Source organism: Melanaphis sacchari, unplaced genomic scaffold (assembly GCF_002803265.2).
Source record: "Melanaphis sacchari strain LSU unplaced genomic scaffold, SCAv2.0 Contig9_pilon_pilon, whole genome shotgun sequence".
NCBI classification, from domain to species: domain Eukaryota; kingdom Metazoa; phylum Arthropoda; class Insecta; order Hemiptera; family Aphididae; genus Melanaphis; species Melanaphis sacchari.
Window position 1 is genome coordinate 1,072,315 of NW_020271711.1, and position 24,790 is coordinate 1,097,104.

The window sequence follows — 24,790 nt, forward strand, 5'->3', positions numbered from 1 at the left end:
ACGAAAAGTTGTAATTATTATTTTTATTATTTTTCCAGGCATCAGCTCTAACAAAATATGTTTAGAAACGACTCTTCTTTGGAGTATAACTCGTATGATGGATTTTTATAGTCAAATTATATGATACTTATTCTATGAAATCATTTTTTGAAATTATACTTGATACACTAAAATTCTTTGAAGTGTTTAATATTGAAAATTAATTTTAGCATTCTAGATGAATTTTGAAATTTAGTTGTGATGTTTTTAAATATAATTTGAACTCATTAATCTTAAAAAAATATATTTGCAGTACACTGTAGATACAGACAACTTTGGATTTCAATATCTAACAAAAATCAATTAAATTTTTATATTATATTTATACTGAAATAATAATTATTATAAGCCTTAATGAAAATAATCCTTAATTTTTAATTTTAAATACTCATTAAACATTTTTATTATTTGTATACATTTATTGTTTTTTATTATTTAAAGACTTGTTACTAACATATAGTCCTATACTCCTATCTAGTATTGCGTAGTTGTAGACGTGACGACAAATATACAACAGTGATGAATATAATAACTATAAAATGAATAAACATAATTATATGATATAGTATAAAATATCTATTCATTCAAAGCATTATTAACCAGTATTGAAAATGTAGGTAAATTTAAATATTATAGTTTTGTCATAAAGCATACCTAAAATCAGAAGCGTCTTCTAACTCTGTGCTCCCTGAGGTGTAAAAGAATAATTTATCGGTATGAGGTTAATACAGATACAATAATAATTTTCTAGTTTTGTTAAAAACAATTAATTTAGGTATACATTATAACCAAAGACTATATTTTGTAATTTAATATTCAAGAACAAGATATTGTTTCGTAAATATTTATAAAATACTGTATAGATATATTACATCTCACTTAGATATAACTGATATAAATATTTAATATTTAATCTTTTGGGTGAATTTAAAGAGGGTAATGTATCTTGCTAAGTGCTTAATCATGGCACACTTCATTAATTTACTCATAAATAGTAAACATTAAGTTTGGTATTAAAAATAGTAATAAGCCAACGCTTTCGGATAAATATTTTGAACGGAATATACAAATTGTGATGTACCTACATTTTTTATTTTTAAAATAATATTAACTGATGATAAATGCTAAGTTTCGATAACCTAGGCGCGGGAACCTTGTCATTAAGAAGATCATTGTAACGGATATAAAAAATGTGAAAGATCAGAAAATTAAAAAAATTAAAAAATTATTATTCTAAAAGCAGTAATTTTATAATTAATACTTAATTAATTTGGATTATTTCATGAATTTATCGTTTTTGATAAGAAAAAATATTATTTTTTAATTAATCACTTAATAAGTTTTTTTTTTTTAATTAGGTAGGTGAGTAAAACAACAACAAAATCATGAATTCGTGAAATATATAATTTTAATTTTCACAGTACTAAAATATAAATATATATTTTAGTAACTTATACTTTTTATTTAATCAAGATTTTTGATCGTGTACTATTTAGTATCTGTTTCATTCATGCTTTATTAAAATCACGTTAGATACACCATAATTTTTTTATCATATTCTTAAATTCCTGTTATTAAATTTATAATTTTATACAAATATTACAAATAATCCAATTATATTATTCTACTTAACTTATTTGCCTTTTTTCTTTTATCTATTCTATTCTATTCGAATTAGATCTATCTAAATCCGTACCTAGTGTTTACATAAATATTAATGAATTTCTGTGTCAACTTTTGGTTCATGAGACATGACGTATCTTTATGATAATTCCCAAAATATTATGTAGCATGAAAACGTTTTTGTAGATACGACTGTCAACTTGTAATCTTTACTTTCACGTATAAAAAATATATTGAAGTTTCATATTACATCAATAAATAGTGTAATATCGTTATGCGAAAAAAAAGTAGAAACTTGTGAGAATATTTTGCCTAACCCCACACAACCGAGCAATTAAGTTTTTTCATAAAAAATTTATAATTTCATAACATTATAATATTTGTTCAACTTATCTTGAATTGAATATTTATCTGTTTTCAAATACGTTTAAGACTAATTTTAGATTCTATTTTCGAAAATGTTATTTTAACTTAATAATATTGAAACTATAAGTTGTGTTATTAATTTAATTAAAAAGCTTTACAATTTATCTATTTATGTTAAATATATTGGTATTTAATTTACATCTAAATAAAAAAAAAACAAAATATTTTATTAAACTTAAATTAGATCTAGCTTATTCATTTAAAGATTTTTAAGTTTGTTTCGCTATATATAGTATTTATAGTTATTGATTATTATTTAGAATATGATCAACCTATTACCTACTCTAAATAATTTAACAATGAACTATTATTTTTGAATATGTTAATAAAATATTAGATGGTTGAATTAATTAATATATTTATTATGAGAGAAGTAAAACAAAAGTGATAAAAAAAAAGATAAATATAAATTATTAATTTAGTTTATTTTATATATATATATTTTTTTAGACAATTTAAGCTTTGCAAATTATTTTTAACGAATAGTTTTTATAATTTTTAAAATGGTAATGTCAAAAATTATTTACACTACTATCGAAAATTTTAAATCTACATTTTAGCAATCCCTGATGATATTCGTGTATTATAATCTTATATTTTTTATAACATCGTAAATAGGTAAGGCATATGTTTATAATAAGTTTTCTTATAGAAAGATTCTAGCTAAGTATTTTATAGTGTAGTTGTATATGTTAATGATTAAACCGGTTAAATGACAAATTAAAAAAAAAAAACATTCGGTTCTATTAAACTTTTTTTTTTTTTTAATAGCTATGAATTATCATTTTCTACAGAAAGGTGATAGTGATTTACATGACTTGTATTTCCGCTGGTGCTTTCATCATTTCTTGTAAACCTATACACTATAAATTTTTCTTAAAAATAATCAAATTATTAGTATAAACTATGAACTGTAAAGATTAGATTTCTAGTAACAGTTTTATTATGAGATCATTAATTTAATTACAGTTTGCCCGATTACGTATTATTTTAGAATCTTTAGCAAACTAGGTTTAAGATGATAAAAAAAAATTGAATACTATATTATATAATATTATAGACCATATAGTTAGTGTATTATACACCTGGTAATACATAATAATGTATATATAATTAATTCAATCCTAAAACCCATAACAAAATATACCTACTTTATGTATATACTAAAAACTATTATACATAGTGTGTTCAAATAAAAATATTCGTTAATGGTGTTTCTAGGTTAAGGTGTCCTAAACCTAAACCCAATTATTTTAAGGTAATAAAATATTTTAATATATTTTTCTTATTTATTAGGTATTTTAATGCGATGATTAGTGGCAGATTTTAGATAGGGTGATTTGGCAAAGTCATCCCCCCTTGATAAATGTTAACCTAAAATAAATTGACATGAACATCTTAATAACTTGATTATGAAATGTAACTATATCTTTTGATAACCATTTAAATACAAAATATAACATTCAAATATTTCAAATAGTATTATGTTTAAGACGTTTAAGTACAGAACAGTATAACAGTGAACATATTATATTACTATTAATATAGTACTTTTAAATTTTAATACTTTCTATCAATAAATTAATTATAACGCCATGTTATTAAAGGTATTTATATTTTCGTTTTAATAATATTTTACATGTTCTTTTAATACATCGTATTTATTTAATAATAATTTTGGAATAATTTTCTAAATTTTTTAAAATTAATTCTTTACTCTTTAAAAGAGCAAGGTTATTAAGGTGATTAAGAATTTTTCAAATTAATGAGAAAGTATTAACAATCAATTAAGGAGATCATTAATGATTTGCTCGATCACGAGAATCGGAATGCAAGAACAGCACACATTTATCATAATCCAAATAGTTTGTGTATGAGTTGCTTGATTTCGACGAATATTTAGTTTTTATTTGAAGCTTTGTGTGCATTTCAGTATGATTTCAATATTATAAGTACAGTCTACATATTAGTATATTTATTGAATGAATAAATAACATATCTAGATATTGTGGTGTAAAAAAGTTTGAGACGAAACTCCTAGAATGTGCTTCATAGATAATAAATTTAAGTTTTGAGCCTTATTGAATCCATCATTTAAACCACTGTTTTTTTCTGTCTCTGTTCAAGTTATGTACAATTGGAATAAAAGATACGCACAGCAGTAACAAACATTTATTCATATAATAATATTGTTATATCCACAGATATTTATTATTATAATATAATAATACTAGATAATATTCTTCCTGTTATCAGAGAAACACGCTTTAAGAAAATTTGGCGAGCAAAACTTTTTAATATTATTGTCAGCGTAAAGCCAGAATAATACATAGCAACAATAGTAACCGTTATCGATTTCTGAAGATTGAAAACATTTGCGTGGCCAATCGTGTTTTACTCTTCATATGTAATATAATATGATGTCCTATTTCAATCATTTTACTATGTTAGTAACCATATATTGTTATCTATCTGTGGTTATATCAATTATTTAATATTAAAGCGTTTATAATAATTATTTATACACAAAAACAAAGCTAAAAGTAAAATATAATAGTGAAGCGTCCGCAGGAGATCCTCTGTTAAACACTGTAAGAAACTGCGTCTTCAGAGGCCTTGTTTACGATGTCACGGATGTTGTAAAATGCACCACCGACCAACGCTACTGTAGCGAACACGAGTAGTATCATATTCTTCACGTGCCGCACGATTCGGCGACAAATGTTTCCGCGGGCTGATAACATACTTTTGGCGCCATTCGCTGTTGTGGCTGTCCCGTCATAGCAGTTCTGTCCTAAGTCATCGTTGTCTTCGTCATACCAGTACCAAACGGTTTCCATGATCACGGGCACGATCAGACCCAGCAACGAGAACCCGATGGAGCCCACGAGCGATACGAGCGGCCCGATGTCCGGTATAGCCATGGCCACTATAACTGTGATAACATTTGAAAAGAAAAGAGACGTATGTTTAAAAAACGCATCTAAATGATTAATATTTTTTTTTGTTTATTATTGGATTGGAAGTCTTACTTTTTTGTTATTTTTCCTGAGAATATATTAAATACTTGCGACTCGCTTTTATATGTACCTATATATCTATATTATTTTAATTATGTATATTTTTATATTTGTAAATCTATATTATATTCATATTAAATTAATTTATTATTTCTTAACAGGAGTTATAAATAGTTTATGTTTAAAGTTGACTTTTAATTGAGTTAAGTAAAATTTTTTTTCATTAAACATATAACTTGTAAAAGTTAAAAAGAAAGAAAATTAACTTTAAATTTTAAAAATTTCACATTTTTCAATATCAATCTACTTAACGAGTTAAAAATAAATGTGTATTCTTACAACACTTTGAATGGCCCAAGATAAAACGTTTAGCATGGGCCTAAAGCTACAGTCTCCCACAGTTTTGTTATATTGTTGTCGTTACACGTTAATAAAAAGTTTTTTAAAATCTAATTACGGTTTTTTCGTATTAAACGTTAAAATGAATAGTTGGTTAATTCAGTTAAGAGCTAAAAATAATTATATAATTTATCCAGTTCCCGTTAACTTCGACGAATTTCTTTCTGGCCAAGTGATTATCATATTATACATAATGCGTATATTTTATGCGTATTTATGCTTACTGGTTCCGACGATTAAGATGGATCTCATAAGATAGTAGTACGTTGTTAACCTTGGCGAAGAATCATCGTCGTCCGTTACATCTCTGCAGTCAGTAGTTTCACCCTTAGATCTAACGAGCTTGCTACGCAGTCCTTGCCACGCTAAATCTGTAGTGACGGTTAGCTGGAGCCCGTAAGTCATCAGGATACCCAAGGCGATCATGATTTTGATAACTTCCGAAAGACTGATATTGAAATAATAATATTATATGATAAATCGTTATGGTTAGTTTATATCTACAATAATAAACATAAACTGAATTGCATATAGATTAGCAGTTTATATTGTTACAATAGCAATAGATTAATATGAATTTATAATAAGAAACAATACAAGGTGATATGAGGGAGGGGCGTTCGTTTTTGGCCTAATCAAGTTTTTCGTAATATAATATTATATACTTACAAATATATTTTTTAAAGGATGATGGGTTTATTGTTATTTTGTGAATGTTTAAAATACTATGGTTTTTTTAATTTATTTGCTTTGAACGCTTTATACACAAGTGATTTGGTATTTTTTCAAATTTGATTATTAAATTTTTTGATTCGTTCATATCTTAAATATACTCATTTAATTTTTGTTAGTACACTATTTAAACTACTGCAACTCATTAAAACAAATCAATTCTAATAATAAAGAAGCTGTTAAAATTATATTAGTCGATTGTAAAACAAAATTAATTGTTTTCGTGCATGATGAGCAACAGATTAAAATAATAAGCGTATTGAACATGTTTGGTGTACTGGTAAACATATTTAAAATAGCTATAATTTTAATCATATAACGATCTTAAATAGTAATATTATTTAATAGTAAATATTTTGAATAATTTTTTAAAAGGACACCATAAAAGGTTCCATAAATCAAATTAACAATTGGTGGGGAGACATGAGTATACGACGATTCTAACGAAGAATTTAATGTAGGCTCCTACATAACGGAAATATTAAAAACCAAAATCGAAATAATTTAAAACGTATTCAACTGAGTTCAAGGACTACGGGTTTTTTGTACCTACATATATAATTACGGTTAGGACGTGGAGACAGTATTGTGGAGAGTATTGTTGTTATATGGTCGAAAATAGTAAAAACAGAGATTTTATAACTAGTAAATGATTTTAGAGACAGAACCAGAAACGTTTAAACAACAGTTAATTACTTAAATTAATTAGAATAAACAGAGAGTCTATACTATAATATTGATAAATAATACAATTAAACATACAACAAAACTGAAAAATCACGCCTTTCTTTGCTGCATAATATACAAAGTGGTTCATAATATTCTGGTTCAACTAAATTCTCAAGTCCCTTTTTTACTTTGAAAAAAATATATTAATATAGTAGTTATAAGTATATAGAATATAGAAAAAATGTTAGAGAAAAAATGTTTTAGGTTTAAAGAATTTTTTATTGAAAGTTATAGTTGTTTTAGATACAAATCAAAACTAATTTATCATATTAACTAGCTATTATTAATAAATAATAATAATGGGGAAATATAATTCGACTGTATAATGACATTAATAATCATTTATCACCTAATCTAACCACAATTTATATCCATAGTACTTAATATTTATTAGTAATTAATACGATTATCATGGATTGCGACTGTTTCAATTTACATTATCATAAAGGTACCTTTTATGAGGGGAATATAAACTATTATACATTTTTATAGTTTTTTTATTTTCCAATCGTTACACTATTACAATGTTATTTATTATTTATTACCTACTTAGTATTTATTGCGTTTGGTTAGACTTCTAATGACAATTTAACTTTGAATAACTTATTAGTGGCTTGTTTCAAAATTTACCCAATATATTATAATTATGTAAATAAATTACATATACATTCATTATGCAAGTACTTATATTAAATTACTTTCAAGTGGTTAACAATTATTTTAATACTAAGTGCAATTTTTGTTATCGATTAACTCAACTTGAAAAAAACCGTAGTTAGAAAAGTTAATACCCTAGGTCGAAATCAGGACTTTAGAATACCGCAGTTAGAAAAGTCTATTAGGCGAAACCTGCCTACCTAACTTTGGGGGAACCTATTCTAACACCTATCGACTACCGTTTGAGTTGAAATGTATAATCGAACCTTGAGCATTTAAACCGTTATAGAGTTGCAACGAATACTACATTACATGTTGTTTAACCAATGTAATTTTTACAATTCGTGTGTTATGAAACCTTAAATCTCATATTTATTGTCGTTTAGAGTGTTTTTGATGTATTTATCTACATTAATTGTATAAATCTCAATAATATATTTAATATTAAGTTTATCACATATATATTATATACCATGACATCACACCAAATTTTTGCAAAAAACTAGATGGTAGCCCTCACCTGATCAATATAATTTCATATAATAAACAAAACACATAATAGCAAGGTTTTAAAATGCATTATTATATTCATACTTTTCTAAAATTAACAATTTAAGTATAAACATTCGAAATAGAACAATTAATAAATATGATCAATATTTGAAGAAACAGTTTAAAAAATTAATTTTTTCTATACTAATTAGCATTTAGCTTAATGATTTTTAATTTAAAAAAAGTAATATACAAATATTGATTGAGAATAAGCCAAATAAGTAATCATTCTGTATAATCTACCTAACCGATTCTAACTGCGTAGATACCCTATTTCCTTGAACTGAAGGCAACAGGTAGTCTATATCTGGGGAATATTATACGATGGTATTATAACATTCTTGAAACACGTTGGTAACCGCACGGGGAACGGTTTGGTGTTCGTGTATAGTTTTGGAATGTTATTATTTTTCAAAGAAGCCGTGGAGAAATGCATTTTTTATCGGACCATAATATTATTATTTTTTTTTTTTTTTGTATTTATGTCTTAGGTCTACTGTTTTAATTTATTTTTTTATTTCACTTGAATAGTATACCGCATACGACACGTCGTCATATATTATGCGCCTAAAACAGTAAAATGCATACAAGTACTAACCGGTTATTCTGTGGTAAGTTGAGCGATATGCTGCCTTCACACCTGTCACCGTACCGCATGTAACCAAATAACCCTAGCGCGCTGTTCATCATGACTATGACCACCATGGACCGATGCAGTGTGTACGAGGGCGGTCCGGCAAGTTCCAATGGCCTGCTCATCGCATTCTCGATATGCAGCAGCTTTTATTTTGTTTGTTAGGATCGGACGATGCACATGCAACGAGACACAACAGGTTACGTCATTTTATTATAGGCTCATTAGACGCACAACCCGAATCAATATTAATATCTAGGTGGGCAAGTTAATAGTTGTTTTTTTTTTTTTTTTAACTCGGTTAATAAAAAAAGTCAATATATATCAATAGAAAAAAATTTAAAGCACATAAGACACCTTTTTTTAAATTCTCATAAGTTTATACACGCTAGCCTACTTATTTTTTTTTATTGACTTAAAAATTATATATAATCAAGGTCATCCACAAAAATGTTCACTGTCGAGGGGGGGGGGGGTTAATATGTATATTATACATATTTATATATAGTTATAACATATCATAGTACTTTATACTGTTATAATTTTCTTTATTCAGTGTATAACTTATTACGAACTCGGTAAAAAACTGATGATATCACATTAAAAATGATTAACTGTGTTTTTTCATCAAAATATTATATGAGACACAAAGAGCACTGAAAAAAATCTTATAACTCATTATTTATATAATATTAATTAACTTATTTTAAAAAATATTAAAATTATTAATCATTAAATAAAAATTTAGTTAATTGATTTCACGTTGGTTAAAAAATTAATGAAATTAAGTAGACAGTTAAATTTACAGAAACCAAAAAGTAAATGGTCGAGTTAAAAAATTTAAGTAATACGAGTATAAGTTCTTAAACTTTACTTAAATTTAAGTTTTAACTAGTCATAATGCCCAACCAAGCATATTTAATGTAACATAATAGATAGTTATTTTATTTATTAAAAGTATGGACTGGTAGTACATGACGATAATACAATTCACAGAAAATAGATATAGTTTTGAAAAATTAGCAAACACAAATAAAATAATATTTACAGGATATTATGAATAGTGCTATGAGGTAAATTATTCAACATAAGCAATTCACACCATCGTAGAAAAATAGCCAATCAAATAGTCTATACTTATATAGGATAAAAAGAACGCCACTCTATTTAGTGCGTAAAGATAAAAACGGAAGAACCTATATTTTTTTTAAATTTTAATTCATTCAAAATTTAACTCACAACAATAAGGGACGCATCTATAATTCCAATTAACATGTAAATATATCTACTAAATATTTAGTTCCTCGTTGTTTACTTCTTGTAAGTACCAAGTACTCATATTTAATATCAGAAACGTAGTAAAAAGAATTTGTTTTAATAAATAATTAATGTTATTGGGATATTAGTTTTTTATGTTTTAAATTTGTAAATAGAAATAAATCGAAAATTTTAATTAATATACTTATATACTGTCTCATTATACCCACCTTATACCTATTTCTACAATATTAAAATAGTTCAATTTATTTATGCCATACCTAACACGTGAATGCTAAATAAACATGTTACAAAATTATGAGTTATAATAGTAAATAATAAAAATATTATTTACGACACTAAGTAATAACTAATAATAAAGCCTTAATTTTATTTTATACAGCCCGTATAAAATAATTTTATACCGTGCGTTCAATACCCTGTACAATACAGTTTTATACCACTGTATAATACAAACCCACATCTCTAAATACGTATATGCGATAAAGCTATGACTAATTACCATTCCAACGCCTTCCAACGAGCACAAAGCACTGCCGGCGAACAACGACCACCGAGTGGCCGGCCAAACTATTAGCTTGGCTTGTTCCTCTGGGGCCAGTGGTCTGTTGTCACCGAAGAAAATGAAGTAGAACACGGCCACGGTACCGGCAAGTATGCACACGTTGGCGGCCACCGAGAATGGGACCAGATATTTGATCAAACGGACCATACCCACTGGGACGATTAGCACTGCGGTTAATATAGGGTACCAACGGATAGACAATCCGTGCACCAAATAGCTCCAAGAGTCCACAGCTGCGTTAGCAGTGTATTGGTCGATGAGCTGAAACGATACCGAGCATAGAGTGTCACGACGCAAGTCGAGTTAAGACAATAATGTTGTATTTCACGTAATTATATTAAATGTAAATGAAGTATGTTAATTAATTGAAAATTAAGTAACCCAATGACAGCTCTGTAATCCTGAATAATTATTTTAATGAATATTTTATTACGGGATTTTTTTAATTTAACCAACGACCTCGATTTTAATAAAAAGTTTTAAAAACTATTTCAAAAATCGGATAAAATTTTTTTTTTTTTGACTTTTGAAAATTTGAAAATATTCATTTTATACAGTTAGGTACTTATTATAAATATTTTTTAAAAAAAATGGCTAGTCTTGAACGAACCAAAGCAAAACTTAATTTTAACAATTTAATCTTTCAAATTTTTTTATTAGAAAGTTAGTAAGATTTCAATAAATATCAAAACTATACCCATTTACATAGGTACTTTAATAACACTATAATTGAATTTATCGTATCATATCGACTTTACCTCCTCACACTAAATAGCATCATTGTTGATATACTATATTGTATCTAAGATTTTTTTTTAAATAGCCACTATCAACTTCTATTATACCCTAAGTTATAACTTGTGTTAGTTTCAACTACATTCAAATTACATACTGTCTAATCAAACTAGTATTAGTTATCCGAGAAACATTTAAAAATGTCATGTTTAAATTATAGTTTCTCTAAATAATAAAACAATAATATTAATATTATTTAATTTTATTCTGGTTAAATTGCTGATAATTGATAAATGTCATAATTTTTTTTTTTTTTTTTTTTATAATTTTAATATTGTTTACAAATCATGATAAAATAGTGGCTATTATAATAATACATTACTTTAAAAAATAGACACTAAAATATTCGCACTTTTCCTTGAATTCAGGTTCATAATTTTTCTATTAATTAACACACTGTTTATACCCGATAACTGTAATAAGGTCATGGTATTTACCTGCTTACACGTACTGGACAGGATGCATACGTAGATGATATTCACTCCATAATAAGTGGCCACGAGCGAGATGCTAGTAAATTTTCTGTTTTCAAAAATGTCATCGTTTCGGTAGCGGCGAAACACAAAAACAAATATTTGACCATTAATATAATACAAGTGTACTAATAAAATTATAATATTAATTAAATAAAAAAAAAAAAAACTATTCACTAGGTAGCTACAGTATCACACGAGTTTATTTTATTGCATTGTCACAAAAAGTAGATACATGAAGACGAAAGCAGTACGAGTCCCATGGTATCGAACTAATAAGCTTTGTAAAAACTCTAATCTAATTCACCACTATACATTATAATAATAATATTTGATAATGGTCTAGATGATGACAGGTTATTGGTTATCGGACATACCTGGCAAATGACGCGAGCCAAGCGAATCGGCCACGAGCGCGATATTTTAATACAGCGGCTACGGTATCAGGATAGTCCATTGGAGGCAGTAGTAACTCGTTGTTATACCGCAGGGTTGGTGGAATTTTTCTGTCGTCATTATCATCATTTTCTCTTTTGGCCCCGGCGTTATTACTATTCTGTTCAGCCAAGATGATGTCCACGTACTTACCGGACCGCAATGTCTGCGAGCACCGAACCTAAACCAAAAACACACGTATAATTTAAGATACATTTTTATTAGTATCAAATATTTTTCTAAATATTTAAATTAACTAAAATCAAAACTATGATTGTAATTTATTCACAAAATATTATCGTTTTTAAAATGTCGAAACGACAAAATAATTTCATATAGTTGTTAATTAAGTTGTATTGGTGTGGAAGATAAACAAATAAACAAATAATACTATGTATGACTTATTAAAAATAAATCCGGAGAACTTACTATATTATGCTATATAAATATATATAAAACATCTGATCTCTAAAATGATTAGAAGTTGGATATTTAAACAAAAACTAACAATGTTATTCATTAAGTTATTATTTATAAAATAAAGTTCGTAAAGATGACTAAAATATTTCACCACTACGTATATTAATTGAAGACAATGACAGTTTTTTAAATATTTAGGACAGAGACCTATTCACACTCTTTTGCTTTACGACGGTAGGACGGTATTGATCAATAGGTTAATAATATCTAGGTACCTAGGTGGTAATATAATAATTACTATTATATAACTAACAAGTGATTATTATTATTATTATTATTATTTTTTTATTTTTTTTTTGGCAAAAATAATTTTAACAAATTGTGTTTTAAATAGAAATATTAATGGATAAACGTATTTAAAAATATCTTTAGAAATATATATTGACGACCGTCTTAGCTCATTTTTCGTATAGAATGCTCTATTATTGAATTCACATTTAACACATCCATTATAGTGCGTTACTCATTGACGAAGTATTTATTTGGGTGAGGTAGTTTTGACTTCACATTCTAGACTAATGTTTAAACATTAAATTTAAATTAAATTTCTTAAAAGTTATTTTTTAATTTAATTTTACGATTTGACCATTAACTATAGTCTATATACATTAATAGATAATTATTAATCGAAATACCGAGTTAATGAGTTAATAATTTGCTTCGATTGAAAGTATGTTGAAAATGTCAATGTTTATAATAGAATACAAAAATATGCGTATATGTGTAAACGTTTCGAATAATATTTTTAAATAAAAACTAAATATATAAAATCGTAATTCTTCGTTGAAGTATTCCAATTTCGTCAAAATTACAATTTCAAATACCTATAAAAAAAAAAAAAACGTTCCTAAGTATTTTTAAAAATATTTAATGTATTATAATATTTTTAATTTTTTGTTGTTTAAATTAATACTATAATCGATTGACCTTGTAGTAAATTTCAAGCCTTAGCTATAAAAATTGAAAATTTTATTACGTTTTAAATAAAAAAATTTGCCAAATATTATATTCATAACTTCTGGAATCTGGTCCACTTGACAATTAATAGGTAACCTGTAAGTCAAATTTTTCAATGTTGAGCTAGCTATATACCATGTTTTCTCTATAAAACGTATACCTTGATTATTTCATTATAATATACCGTACATATAAATAGTATGTTATGTTTATCGTCTTTTTAAGTGTTCGTGTTCCGGCGCTTATTAAGGGAAAATCATTTAGACAACCAAATAACAAATATCCATGTAATAGATTGTACATATTTATTTTAGAATATTTAAATTGTATTTATATAAAACATATCATCACATTTATAATTCACAGCGAAATCGCAATTATAAATCCCTTAAATTAAATTGTATGTGTTTTAGACTTTTGAGAGTTTAATCAATATGATTAAAAAAATGATTTACTGTACGTTTTTAAAAATGATTAATTTGAAAATAAAACAAAGTTATCTATTTCAGATTTTTGAAAATTAAATTTTAAATCATAACTATATTTTATTACTTCTCTAATTTCATATTTAAAATTCTATAAGGTAGTTTATAAATTAATAAAAAATTTTCGTAGCAAGGGATTAAAAATTTATGGAAAAAGTTTTATATCAAAAAAAAAAAAAAAAGTTTATACATTGAAAATAATTATTAATATTAAAACTGACAGAGTCAAAAAGTATCAACTTCGCATATATATTTATGGTGGTCAATTAAATAGTGTGTTTAATACTTATATATAGAATGTAACAAATGTTATACTCGTGTTATACTCGCAATTGGATGTGCTATTGGAACTCTATTTGCGTGTTTTTTTTCTAATATACAGGAGGACAAAGGCTTTTTAAGCGTAAAATCGAGCTTTAATATTCATTCTGATTTCTGATTTATGTTGATCGGAACGTTTCGCATGTATACTTACTATGCACGACATCATGTTCAACACGGAAAGGCCTAGTACTGCGGTGCCTACGACGCCCATCACTATGCCAATGTTGTGAAAGGCATCGGGCATGGCTAGAAACCCACCACCGATAGTAGCCTTTACCATATGCATCAATGCTTCGTTGTTGCTGTGCGGCGATTTTGGTGCGTCCGCCGATTACCGAAATAAGAAAAAAAAACGTAACAAGATTAAATTTCCTTACCATAAATATTCGACATCATCACATTTTCATTTTCATTTTTTATTTCCACGCGACACTGAACAGAAACCGATGTGGAGATGCTTTATATCGTAGTCTTTGGAGCAAAATCTCTACTTGGCATCGTTTTCCTTTCAATGTGCGCGGAGTGCTGTTCCCGGTCGCCCGCAGATACGCAAATGTTCTAAAAAGGCCGTTATACCCACATCGTCTTCGCTTTACCGACGTATAACTCGTCAAATTTTTAGTTCAGAAAAATCCGTTTTACTCCGCAATTTTTAATATCTATAGAGAATTGACTTAATATAAAATTCAAATGAAAAATCATAGAACCCCGCATCGTTTTTTTGTTTTTTTTTTTTTTGATATTTTAATTTTGTAGCAAGTCGTGAGTATTTTAAAATCATAAATGTATTAGTGTCTTTAATACGCACGCACACAATGATGATCGCATATTAATAATTATAATGTACTCACGATATCTTGTGCTTTTCAGAAGCTGGGATGCCGGCGGCTGCGGCCGACACCACCGATGAGGTGGTAGACATGAGACGTGAACGTCGGCGCCGGCGACGCCTCATCTCCGATGCCGTCGGCGACCCGACGGCCATCGGCACTTCTGTGCACCTCTTGTTGATCACGGGTTTGGGGCTCGTGGCCTGTGACTGTACCTCCACCATGGCGCAACGGTTTAACGTCGTCGCGATCTGCAGTGTACGTATGTCCGCCGATAGCTCCTGCCAAGTCGACAAGACTCAGGTCACGAACCTTTGGGTGAGCTTTCGGGAACTGGTGTCGTCGCTGTTCACAATAATTATAATAATAACAACAATAATAACAATAATAATATACTACCGTAGGCAGTTAAGTTGACGGCGTGATGAAATGCACGCCCGTCGTGTCGACTGTAGGTAACCTGCGTAATACTCGCTATCAACGAAGGAAATGTCTCGAAAACGTCGCGACAACGTTTGTTGTACCTATATATTATGTCGTTACTACTCCGTTGGTACAATTAAGGTTACCGGCAGGTACTAACAATGTGTTCTATACATGATATTATATATACACACCGTATGGACGCCACAAGAAAACGACACCATTGTCCATTGATAAAAAATATTATTTCGACGAAAATAAATAATAATTTAGTCGGGAAGAAACCGCGGAGAATCGAGTGCGATGTTAGAACAGTCGTCGCGATCGGGACAGTGCGTGTTTAATCGCTGATCATAGACAGTTATTGCCGAAAATCCCGACAGACAGGTTTATTACACCGGAGGTTTTATTACAAATAGATACACTAGTAGTGTGATGAGCAATTTTTTTTTATTTGTTCGTTCGTTTGTTTGTTTTTTTTATCACAGTGAAAGGATTTACAGCGGCGTTGTCGATGGAGTTAAGAGCGGGGAGATTAGAAAAAAACCGGTGAATCGTTCGTAATGTTTGAGAGACTTACCGGTTAATCGTTTTATCTTAGAGATTAATGATAACAATAATATAATATCGAACGCTGTCACCCATTAACCACTGAGTATGCGATAAATAATAATCCCATAGTAACAATTAATATGATTTATTGCAATGCTGCAATGATATATATAAAACACGCATCACGACGCGCTCTAATCAGGGTTGACCAAATTTTTTTCGACAGAGATGATCTAATGTAAATATTTGAGGATCGACTGGTGTAAAAGAATTATTCATTTTTATTTTTAAGTCTAGCAACTAATATTAAAACAATAAACGTGCTTTTATAAAATAATAAAATAAATCATGTAAAATTATATAAAAATGAATGTTTCAAACATTCTAAATAATTTCAAAATAAAATTATATAAAACTGTTGACGTTGCATTTCTTTGACCAGTTGATTATAATTTAATATTGGAAATAGCGAGTCAGACTGCTAAACGATGATGCTGTTTTAAACGAACATCAGAAAATGAAAAGCTCGGTTACTCGGTTATAGGATTTTACAACTTTCATACCTATGATAAAATGTTATTTCAAACAAACATATTAATCCGAAATATTTATGTACCTGTACACGTGTACTAAGTGTATAATAAGTTCAAATAAAGGGAAATTAATTTTGAAATCATCCCCACGATCGATTTTTTGATTACTTCGGCTTATCATACCTAGCTTATTATACGTCTTATTCTATGTTATTATATTTACATATTCTAAAACGGCGATCGGCGGAAACCGACGCGGATCTCTCTCTGATGATAGTCGATTCATACTTAGTATACTATAAGCTGAAAGTCATAAACGTCACACACCGATACCGAATAATCGGTGATAATGGCTGCGTCATTTTTTAATTTAAGCCCCAAAAATCCCCTTACGGCATCCTATCACGTAATCTGCAGATGATTGAAATTACATTATGACTACAATTATTCGTCATTGTATTAATAATATAGATTATAATTTATTAGATCTAACACGTAAATCGTGTTTTTTTTACAATGCTTAAGTATCGCTATAGAAGACGGCGGCTCGAGACGGCAGCGGTAATGACTGTCGAGTGCATATACACCTATCTACACAACATATTTTGTAAATCGTTCACTTCCCGGTAATAATATTTGCGTTATCAAAATCCGTATACTGTGCATTAAATGTCAATTTTTAGATTTTTACGAAAAACAACCAGTTCGAGTGTTTGACAACTTAATCGGTTTGTTATTATTTGTTATATTTAATCTAATTAAATCATATTATATGTGTGTACCTACTGTTACTCCCTACACCACCACAAGCTTAGCTAAAGCCTAAAAGGTCTAGGTAATTATTATTATTTCTTAAATACTTTGTAAATATATTGTGGTAACTATAATAATAATAATAATAAATAATAAATATTAAAATATCAAATATCAATAATTTATTTTAAAATGTATTTAATTTCTTGAAAAAAAAATATTTTTATTAATGATTTGATAACATTTTTTTAAATTATATATTTCGTAATATACCTACGGCATCTAAGTGTAATTCCAACCAAAAAGTATTGTCAAAAATAACACGGATACACCCACACTATAGCACATCGGAATACGTTACTAATAATGTCTTATAAATATTATATGTAACAATTATAAATTATTTTATAAAACAAATATAAATAAAGAGAATTTCATTTCAATATTTGTTTTATCGCTCAGGTTTTCGTACATTCATGTAAAAACGATTAGGTACATGATTTTTGAGTAATTTTAAAATTAAATCATTATTATAAAAAAAATATAAAGGATAATATTCTTAAGGTTCAGTACATATAGGTTTTAAATGTTATTATACATTTATTATATAATTATATTCAATCAATCATCAAAAAAAAAATGTACATTTAAATAAATTATTTTGATAAAACGTGTTATTTCCGCCTTCTAAAAACATATAATATTATAAATATGCGTTTAGCAAAATGGATTTTGAACAATTAACTTTAATAATATAGTGAATTTATTCATTTAGTTTTTTTAGTTTTTCATGATATTTTAATTCTTAAACGAGTTACGATTATTTTAACATTTTAATATTACATACTCTTAACTTTCTTGATAGTTAAAATATCGTAAAAATCTGATTTATGATGAACACAGATAATGTTCTTGTATTTTTAGTTTGATTATTCAACTCAATATTAAGCTAGGTAAAAATACAAAATTGGAAAGCAAATTTGCTATGTAGTATATTATTTGAAAAACGAAGACAACACATTAGAGTGCAGCAGTATTATTCTCTTACCTAATTATTAAAGTTTTATACAAAGAAAAAATATTAATCAACAGGTCTCAAGGTTTATTAAATATTTTATTTTAAATATTAATACACTTATTGACTTACCTTAAAAATTTCGAATTCCTAAACTATATAATATTCTTAATAATATTTTGATGTGTCCGTTACGAGTCGAATTGGTTCTTCCGTGCCATTAGATTAATTCTTTTTAAATTTAAACATAATACAAGTATGTATTATAAAAATGAATTTCGCGAAATGCGAAGAGCTACGTAAGTCTGACGAAATTATTTACCGTATTTCAATAGTTGTTGGTCAAAGATTGTATGTAGAATAACACACAACATTGTTTTTTTATAAATCTAAAATATGAAAACTTAATCTCTATTTTATCAAAGGATTACTTATATGTGCATTTGATTTTATTTGCAATTGAAAACGAATAGTTTTTATTTCCTAAAAACACAGATATAGTTATTTTCTTTCTAGAAAAAAAAATGTCATGATTTACATTAAAAAACATGTTTTTGAACATATTTCATGATAACATGACAATTATAAGTAGGTAGTAGGTATATATTTAAAGTAATATAGTATACAATATACTGGTATTATATTATAAAATTGAACCACTTGTAAATTTTTGTACTAAGTTATTAAATACTTATTTTTTTTTATTTATCTTAATATTTTGTAAACATTTTGCAAGCATAATCTCGAAGGCTCAACCGGTTATTGAAAAAAAAAAATAATAATAACTGTTAATGCATTACACTATTAATCTTATTTTCGAATAAATATAAAGAAAAATAAGGACAAACAGTTATTACATGCATTGTACGTTAAAATTGTATTATTAAATATGTAAGCTAATAAAGTACTAACACATTACAATGTCGATCAAAACTATGCGACAATTTTTTCGAATATACTATGATCATATTAATAAAAATTTATTTTAAAATAGCAATCAGTTATAATGTCTCGAAACTTGCGGGTACAACGAGTAACTTCACTTGCGATTTCACTATCATACTGCTTCAAATCGAATCCTAAGTTAAACAAAAGCGGTTATGCTAATAATTGTTTAGGACAATAATAAAATTATAGAAATTGCAGTTTTTTTTTACAGTAACCCTGGTCAACAGCTACACCACCAGTACTAAGTATAAACGCTCAAAAGTTTATGTGATGACGGCTAAAGTATAATAACACTAGTGGAGGCATTGTCAATAGGCGCGGTGACTACCGCCGACCTTTACCTCGACCCGAGATCTACTTCGAAGGCGACCATGGCCAGCAATATAGGCAGATGCACCAATCATGTATAATTATAATTTATTATTATTATTATTATTATTATTATTATTATTTTCGTGTTATTGTTATGATCAATTGAATTATTAAAATGATTTGTGACAATAATATATTATAATATTTAGTTGTCACCGTTTTTCGAATGTATTGTTTTGCGATACTAGAGAGGGAAGGGGAGAGAGGAATTGTCACGGTCGTTGAAATTACCGATAAAGGTATTTCTTGACTCAGATGGAAACATATTATTTAATAGTTGACATTTAAATAAAAATAATTGTAATAATATTTAGCCGTTACATACCAATCTATAATTATAGGTAATACTCATGCGATTAAATATTGTTAGTCTGTCTACATAAACACAACTAATTCACTGTCATTGCTGATAAATAAAAAATATATCATTCGTATTCGTGTATGCGTGCCACGCGCACAAATTTGTATAATAGATCTGTAAACGTGTTCGAACCAACACAGTACATTATATAATGAAATGATCGAATAATAGACCTACCATATTATCGCAAATAATTTTTTAGAATTTAACTGTAAACACTTGTAGTTTTTTAAGTATAGTTATTATTTAATTTATATACATTTAATCATTGAATTAAGTTATCAAAATAATAATAACTCTACACCACAATCAAGAATTTATCTCATATAAAACTTTGAATCATTGTGAGTATACCTAGTTTATATGATTAGTATGTAGCCATGGTAACCTAACCTACCTATACAATGATAGTGCAGTAATAGATACATACAAAACTTATCATTCAAAATTCTAAATTACACAAAAACCCAATAGTGACGCTAACGCGAAAACAGTTATTTACTATATTATATTATCTAATACTAAAATTTATTTTTAAATTTAAGCTACTTTAGGGATTTTCCTAAAAAATCTTTGAGATTATTTAAAAAGTTCCATTAAAAGTAGTCATATTATGATCGCTTTTAAAATAGAATTATAAATGTGATGCGGCGTCCTGCATAGTGATAATATATAACCTAGCTATACATACAATTATAAGTTAAATTGTTATAGTTATTTCACATAATATAGTCATCATCTAGGTGTTAAATGTATGCAATAATCTAAAACAATAATATTAATGTGTATTCCTGCTGTAATATTTTAATTAGGTACTAAAAAAATTTCATATTCTTGAGTATAGATTATAGGCTATGTACCAAATTTCAAAACCACGAGTGTAATAGATTTGGTTGTAGATAACTTACATAAACAGAGAGCGCATACACATACACACATACAATACATATATAGTATATACATACACATACACGTACGAACGTACGTAGATATAAAATTAGGTTTTATTAATATAGATAGAGTTTCAGAAATGCATTATTTGTTTTAAAAAAATAATATTTATCGTATTATAAAAAATCAAATGAAATAAAAACACTAAATAAACTTTTATTCACAATGACTATGTCAGTTAAATGATTTTATAATATGATATTCATTGATATGATAGGTAGGTATTAGAAATACTAAGAATAAAGCAACATAGTATCTATCTAATTAGTAAATCTAAGTAAATAAAATTGTATACACGGTGATTTACCAAATATGTTAATTCTTTTTTTTTTAACAATGCACTTATTTAAATACTGATTTTTGATATATTTAAATATATCTACACTATAATTTTTACGGATTATATTTTCAAATATTAGATTTTTTACTATTTAAGGAGTTTCTTTGTAGTGTTATTACTTATTATCAACTTTTTTCTTTCAAATGAAAACCAACAATTTTTTTACTGTAAATTATCAGTTAAACAAAGAAATTGGTTTGCTCAAGATACTCCTTAAATAGTATAAAAAAATCTAAGTTCCTATTTAAAAAATATGATACTCATCATGTGTTAAAAATAAAAATTTTAATAAGTCATTATTAAATTTAAAAATGAAGACAAGCGTGCTAGTTGAATCATTCTGTATATTATATTATTAGAAATGTATGTCCATCAATAAATTTAATAATATAATCTTAAATAATATAAATAATAGGTATAGTTTAATTTTCTAATGATCTCATTTTTATGCCATATTAATATTAAAATAATATACCTATATTATAACCTTTATTTTTCTCTAAGGTCATATTGGTACAAATTGATGATTTAAATTAGTACATTTTACACTACTCAAAACTTTTTAACACGTTATGTTATGTAAAGTAAATGTATAAATTACAATTATTTTTGAACTAATAAAAAGTAATTTAAATTTGAATAATTTTTGTTTTATTTTCAGAAAAAACTAAAAAAATAACTTAAATTTACTTTATATTGATATTTCAATATCATTATAAATTATAATTATAATTATTCATACTTTATAGTTAATTTTATTGTTTCATAAAATATTGACAAAAATTGGTGTTTAAAGTTAGTTTGTGTTAAATAAATGAAATAATTAGATTCTAGAATCAGTAAAAATTAATTTGTAAAAGAAACATAATACAATAAAAAACTTTGACATTTTATTTAAATAATTATAAAGTTATATTATATAGTGTTTGTTGGTTATAAATAAATAGAGTTTAATTATAGTGAAGTTGGATAACATACATTATAGCTATACCTAAGTATAACATTATAGTTATTACTCTTATTTTCTTATTAACTTAGTGAATTATTTATTATCTTACCACACTTTCACAATATATTATTTTATTTAATTTATTATTTCAATGAATTACAAGCACCTCAAACCAATTTATTTGTATATTCATAAAATGTATTCTGCAGGAAGGTGTAGATTGTATAGAGTTAGCTTAAATGGAGCCACGAGTGATTGGCGTTAAAATCATTGTAACACAGAAAGCTTAAACTGTGTTTATTATACCAACGGCTTTCGTTCACGTTGATGCTTACGTCATAGTTCATATATTTATTTATTTATTTTTTTTTAATACTAATTTATTTTCATATTTTTATAATTAATAATTTTTTGAAAGGGAATACCTTGTCGGTTTTAATTATATTATTTCAACAATATCTTATCTATATTCGTATAATGAAAAAAAACATATAATTTTTTCTCAATAAATATCGATATACTTGCATGCATCATATATATTAATTTTACTATATATCAATTACTAATTAGACACTATAATGTTTTTATTCTTTATAATTCCAACATCATATTCATTTTAATAAATAACATATTATATAATACTTAGATACCTACCGAAAGTTTAAATAAAACTCTGTTTAATTTAAAATATTTAAAATTATAATTTATAATGTTTTTTTTTTTTTGTACTATTTAATTAAAAAAGTGATTATATAATAAAATTTTTTTTAATTAAAAATGGCTATAACTGTTATTATTTAAACTATATCATTGATACATTATTCACAGCCATTATTCATCATTAAAAACAAAGTAACTCTATCTAAATGTGCAAAAATATTTAGTGCATTTTGTTAATTTACTAATATTTAACTTCAATTTTATTAACTATTATTGTTATGTTGTTGCTTATTATACGAATTTGATCAAATATATACATAATTACTTAATGATTGTCATAAAATACGATGTAGGTAAATGGAATAGTTAAAAAACTAAGCCTTTGCGATATCGCTGTTTAATTCAAAACATTTATACAACAATTATACAAAGATATTATATCATCTGTTTAGTGTATTGCTGATGTAATTTATTGATGTAATATTGAAAATGTAATACTGTAATGTATTGAAAATACTAAATTATTTCTTATAGCTATCAGTAAATAGTAAACTGTTTACTGGCCCACATAGCAAATTATTATCTGCCCACTTAATAGTCTCGCCGTTTGATATTCATAGCAGTATCTAACCATCTCCGACCGACTATGTGGCCCACTCAACTTTACTTAGACGTAAACCACCCCGAACGCTTTTGTCGGTCTTTGAACGGTGTCTTTAGGGAGTTAACTTACTCGTTATACTCGTTAGTTGTTTAAAATATGAAATACTTTGTCCATACATATTTTATCGTTTAAGCATACATTCTACATTATATTATGTTTACAGTATAATTATTTGTCATACCCAATATAGTAATAATCGAACTCGACCAACTTAAGCTGTGGTGTATATATATTAATAGATTCAACATAATTTTCAACTAATGAATTACGACTTTACGAATCGATACTTCATATGATTAATTATTTACAGAGAATATCAGTTATACAGGGTACAAAAGATAGATAGTTTCACATTCTCATCTTATATTCAGTATATCTCGTTTAGAAATAGTATTTATTTTCAATAAACAAAATAAACTAATAAAAAAATAATAATGTTTTTTTTTTTTTTTAAATTGGTATACTTAAAATAAAATATAAAAAATTTTTTTTATTAAATTTTTATTTTAATCAAACCAAAAATTAGTTTTTGTTGATAGTAATAAGCGATGTATTCTCAGAGTAATGCTAAATGGTTATCATAAAAATAAAATTACTTAAAAACTTCCAGACACAATTTGCTACACAGAAATGGATATCTCGAACTATATTGGATAGTGAGTTGACCTATTATCAAACTTCGTTAAAAAAATATACTGTATTTGTGCATTGTGCGTTGAATTTTTTACAATATTTAAAATTTAAAACGAGATATGAGTGCATTTTTTGACTGTAATATTTTAAATAGTAATTATTTGAATACAAATTTAAATATCGTAAAAAACCAAGGTACAAAC

At 26.5% G+C, this 24,790-nt stretch overlaps 1 protein-coding gene across 2 annotated transcripts; it reads right to left on the reverse strand.

The window, feature by feature from the left end:
- Positions 1 to 3,775: 3,775 nt before the first annotated feature.
- On the reverse strand, positions 3,776 to 19,065 carry LOC112603188 (proton-coupled amino acid transporter-like protein CG1139). 2 transcript variants are annotated; one of them, XM_025351660.1, is made up of 9 exons: positions 18,842 to 19,065; positions 15,455 to 15,778; positions 14,755 to 14,905; positions 12,300 to 12,538; positions 11,887 to 11,971; positions 10,592 to 10,915; positions 8,776 to 8,957; positions 5,732 to 5,955; positions 3,776 to 5,023 (listed from the first exon to the last, which is right to left on the reverse strand). In XM_025351660.1, the coding sequence occupies exons 2-9, from the start codon at positions 15,655 to 15,657 to the stop codon at positions 4,671 to 4,673; spliced, it is 1,761 nt and encodes a 586-aa protein (XP_025207445.1). In that variant the 5' UTR covers positions 15,658 to 15,778; positions 18,842 to 19,065; the 3' UTR covers positions 3,776 to 4,670. The 2 variants fall into 2 exon arrangements, with proteins under 2 accessions (XP_025207445.1, XP_025207444.1); XM_025351659.1 differs by lacking the exon at positions 18,842 to 19,065 and adding an exon at positions 15,833 to 16,301.
- Positions 19,066 to 24,790: the final 5,725 nt, after the last annotated feature.